General features: G+C 47.9%; 1 protein-coding gene across 1 annotated transcript; it reads right to left on the bottom strand.

Annotated features, from left to right (window-relative positions):
- Positions 1-3,024: 3,024 nt before the first annotated feature.
- On the bottom strand, positions 3,025-4,186 carry LOC140985134 (protein SRC2 homolog). The gene has a single exon (XM_073452891.1). It carries the CDS (start codon positions 3,980-3,982, stop codon positions 3,137-3,139), a length of 846 nt encoding a protein of 281 aa, XP_073308992.1. The 5' UTR covers positions 3,983-4,186; the 3' UTR covers positions 3,025-3,136.
- Positions 4,187-4,405: the final 219 nt, after the last annotated feature.

Below are 4,405 nucleotides of genomic sequence, written 5' to 3' on the forward strand. Positions count from 1 at the left end.
TCTCTGAATGACTCTACAACTGTAAGACTTAGCTTAAGCTTCCATGCGTATGCTCGCGACCTCTCTTTTCTTCTTCCTTCACGATTCTTTCATAACACCGACGCGTGACCTTCTGGTCCCCGCACAAGACTCCAACCCCCTTCCCCACAGGAAACTTCAACTTCTGATGATATATGGACGCTACTGCTCTGAAATCCTTTAGGGCTGGTCGGCCCAGAATTCCATTGTAAGCGGATGGGGTGTCCACCACGGTAAATATCATCATCTTTGTTATACGCAGAGGTTCGTGTCCCAAAGATAGAGGGATGAACATCTGACCCAAAGGCAGGATGGCGTGTTCTGCAAACCCATACAGTGGGGTGGAGACCGGCTCAAACTCAAATCCCTCCACCTTCATTTGATCCAACGTGCTTTTGAACAAGACGTTCACGGAGCTTCCATTATCAATAAATATCCTCGCCACATCATAATTGGCAATGGTGGCCGTTACCACCAAGGCATCGTTATGTGGAGTCACAACACCTCGGAGGTCTTCCGGCCCAAAGCTGAGGGCGGGGTCTTGTGGTAAGTCTGCACCCCTAGATATCTCAAAGTTCTCCAGCCTTCTCCCACGTGCCTTCCGAGCTCGCCCCGAGTCTCCATCAGTAGCACCCCCCGAGATCATATGAATCATTCCTCTCGTAGGGTGGTTATCCTCATTCATTCCCCTCCTCGGTTCGACGGGCTCCTGAGGGACATCTTGACATCGACCTTCCCCTCTCTGCTCCCCGATCCTCTGATTTATCCATGGAGGGCCTTGACCACGCCTAGGGGACGAGCGAGACCTCTGTCGACTCCTGGATGAGGATCCTTCTCGTTTATCCCGCGAAGGCAATCTAGCACTGCACTCAACCCTTTGCGACTTCTCCCACCTCCCCTCGGACTCCCTCACTTCCATCACCTTGTCCCGACTCCCATCCAGAGGAACATGGGATGAGAATTGTCCTCTGCTCCTAGCCTTATCATCCTCCCTCTCGGCCGCGCCTCTCTTCCTACTTCCTCTTTCCGCTCCCTCAACTCTACTTCTCCCAGGTCGCTGCTCCATCCTCTTATGCCGTTGGGCATCTTCGAGATTTACATATTTTTCCGCCCGAGATAACAGATCATCATAACTTGATGGAGGTTTCTTCACTAACGATTTAAAGAACTCTCCTCCTCTAAGTCCCTGGGTAAAGGCACTTATCATGATGTCAGGAGTGGCCGCTGGTATCTCCAACGCTGCGTTGTTGAAACGCTGGACAAACTCTCGCAAAGTTTCAGCTTCTTGTTGTTTCACCACAAACAGGCTCAAATAGTTTTTTTGGTGTTTTTTGCTGCTAGCGAATCTGTGCAAGAAAGCAGCGGAAAAATCCTCGAAAGATCGTATGGAGTTGGGCTGCAAGGTGTTAAACCATTGCTGGGCTGACCTCACCAACGTGCCCAGAAACACCCTGCACTTGACCCCATCTGAATATTGATGTAACAGGGCCGCATTCTCAAACCTCCCCAAGTGTTCCTCGGGGTCAGTATGTCCATCGTACTCACCCACATTCGACTGTCGAAAATTTGGAGGAAGCCCTTCTTCTAAAATGGCTAGTGAAAAAGGACTTCCTCTCTTGGGTGCCGGCGCTCTGCTTCCCAACTGCTGCCTCAACATCTGTATTTCCTTCCACATTTCTCCCATCTCACTAATCTCCCCCTTTTGGTGGGGCTGTGGCTCTTCAACCCTGCTCTGGTGGCCCTCAGCATCTTCCTCACGCTCCTGACGGGCTGCCTGTTCCTCTACAAACACAGACTCTTGATTCCTTTTCATGGCCGCATCCACTGTCCGGGCGATAAATTGGCCCAGCTGTTCCAGGGTCAAGTTCCCCACGTTCTCATTAGGACGGGTTTGTTCGACCCTTGTCTCGTGAAGGGGTTGCTCGGCTCTTGTCTCTTGACGAGGTTGTTCCTGTCTCGTCTCCACATGAGATGATTCGGGTTCCCTCTGAGGACGCGATGATGCTGAGGTAGCTCTTCTACTTCCTTTCTTGCCTACCATCTCTACGTCTCAACTCAAGATTTCCCACAGACGGCGCCAAGTGATACTCACGGGAAATTTAGGGTCTGATTCCGGCGAGGGTCACTAATCCAGACGCAGGTTTGAAATTGTCCTGAGCCTGAAATCACAAATAAGACCGTTAGAAGGGGGCCAGGAGGGTGTCCTGGCGTAGCCCCTCCGACGCTCAAGTCAGAGACTGAGGATATATGGGGGGAGCAGCTAAGGGTGCTGCTGAAAACAATATAGTGAATGCTAAATCATACGCTCAAACCTGGTATTTATAGGAGAATACCTGGACTGCTCATGGGCCCTTCACCTGTGGGCTCTAGAGATGGGCCGGGAGTTTGGGCCTGATCTTGATGGGTTCATCGCTGGGGTATCACTGATGTTTTCTTTTTGACATACTTGCTGATGTAGGAACAATACGCCGACGAGGTAGCTGAAAATATTTTCGAATTCATTTCTTCTCTACAAATACCGAGTAATTAACTACCCATGGAAGAGCCAATACGGAACACATACTCGTACAAAAGACGGTTGATGAAGCTGAAAGCAGTGATCACCACCATATTCACGACCAAGACCACGACCACGGTGGATATATGGATAATGCGTTTGTTCTTCATCATGGATGGAGCGTGTGATTTCGTTTGAGCATGGATGGATTACAGTTATAGACCGGACTATTGCGTCTCCTCCTTCGAAAGGATAGTCTTTCTTGCTTGAGTAGTAGTTGAAAAAACAAATTGGTCGTTATTTGTTTGCTCCTTGTTGCGTTTTTTGGAAGATTAACCCGTCTTATTCATACATGCTTTTCTGATATTTTTTAGCATCATCTAAATAATACATTGTTCCTCTTTAATTTTCGGTTCAATTTTTTCAATCTAAATTTCAAAATTTAGATCTATTATTTTGAACACACAAAGCATACACAAATTAATCAATCAAATAATTACAAAAACTACTGCACTTAAAGATTGCATACTTTTATTACCTTAATTATTATAATTATTTGAAACCTAGGAAATTAATACATCGGAGAAAGTAAAATGGAAGAAGCCCGGCGTTCGGCTAAATCTAGAAGTCGCCCATATCACCCATGGCGTCGCTGTATCCATCGGCATACGCCCCTGCGTCCCCAATATCCGACACCATTTCTCCGACGAGCAATCCTCCCAGCAATCCAGCACCTAATCCCATCCCCATTCCTCCCATTCCCCCCATCCCCATCTTATTCTTCTTAGGGTTCTGTCCCGGGGGATACGCAGCGTATCCTGCAGGGTACCCGTACCCCTGCGGCGGAGGTTGATAACCATACGCACCCTGCGGCGGAGCTTGGTAACCATACCCACCCTGCGGCGGGTACCCAGGATAGCCGGCGGCAGGAGGGTACTGCGGAGGATACCCCATTCCCGGATAAGGCTGCGGCGGGTAGCTGGGTCCAGCACCCGGCGCCGCTGGATACGCCATCATGGGCTCCTCCGTGTGTTTCTTTGCCTCCGTTTGCTGCGTGAATTTCTCCCCGAAACTGTAGGAGATCTTCAGCGATCCTTTGGGTTTCCCGGACGAAGTGCGCACCTGGTACTCAACAACCTTGTCTCCGGATGGATTGTTCTTGTACAGATCATCGAGTGGAATCGTGACAGAGCCAACCTCTTTATCGCTGCCGATTGTGCTCTCCGCCTTGATCTGAAACAGAAGAGAAAGGCCCGGCTTCGTGAGGTACGGCTCGTCGACGATGATCTCCATGCGGTGATTCCATTTGGGGTTGGTTCCACAATCCTTGTCCACAAACGTCTTCTTCTTGGATTGGGAGTACCCTTCGATTGATACCACGGCGTAAAGGTCCATCTTAGAGAACATATTCACATCCTTCAATCCCTCAGCCGATATCACGGTGATGTTCAATGGCCGATACTCCATTTCGAGGCGGAGATAGGATTTGTGTGATATTGATCGAAGTGGGTAATTGATGAAATCCACAAAAGGGTGATTTGATTTTGTTGGAATACGAGAGGTCGAGAAAATTGTAGCAGTTCTTGATTTGCGGTTGCAATGAAATCGATAATCTCGTGGTGCGTATATATATAGACGTAGACAAGGTTCGATAAGCCGACTCACGGAAGAAACAAGGAAGCAGGAGATTATATAGCTATAGAATATTCTAAAGATTTGATTTTTAGTTTTGAAAAAAAAAAAAAGGATAGATATAATGAATGATTCTCCGTGTGCAAAACGAGTGGATCCGAAAGATTTGCGGTTCAATTTGCATTTAGGAGAGTATTTTACAATTTTTTTAATTTTGATGTTTAGGTCATGATTAGTATATTGGAATGAAATAAAGTA

This window comes from Primulina huaijiensis, chromosome 9, assembly GCF_012295235.1.
Source record: "Primulina huaijiensis isolate GDHJ02 chromosome 9, ASM1229523v2, whole genome shotgun sequence".
Lineage (NCBI taxonomy): Eukaryota > Viridiplantae > Streptophyta > Magnoliopsida > Lamiales > Gesneriaceae > Primulina > Primulina huaijiensis.

Coding starts and splice junctions, on each gene's coding strand:
- LOC140985134 (XM_073452891.1), bottom strand. CDS start 3,982: ATGGAGTATCGGCCATTGAACATCACCGTGATATCGGCTGAGGGATTG.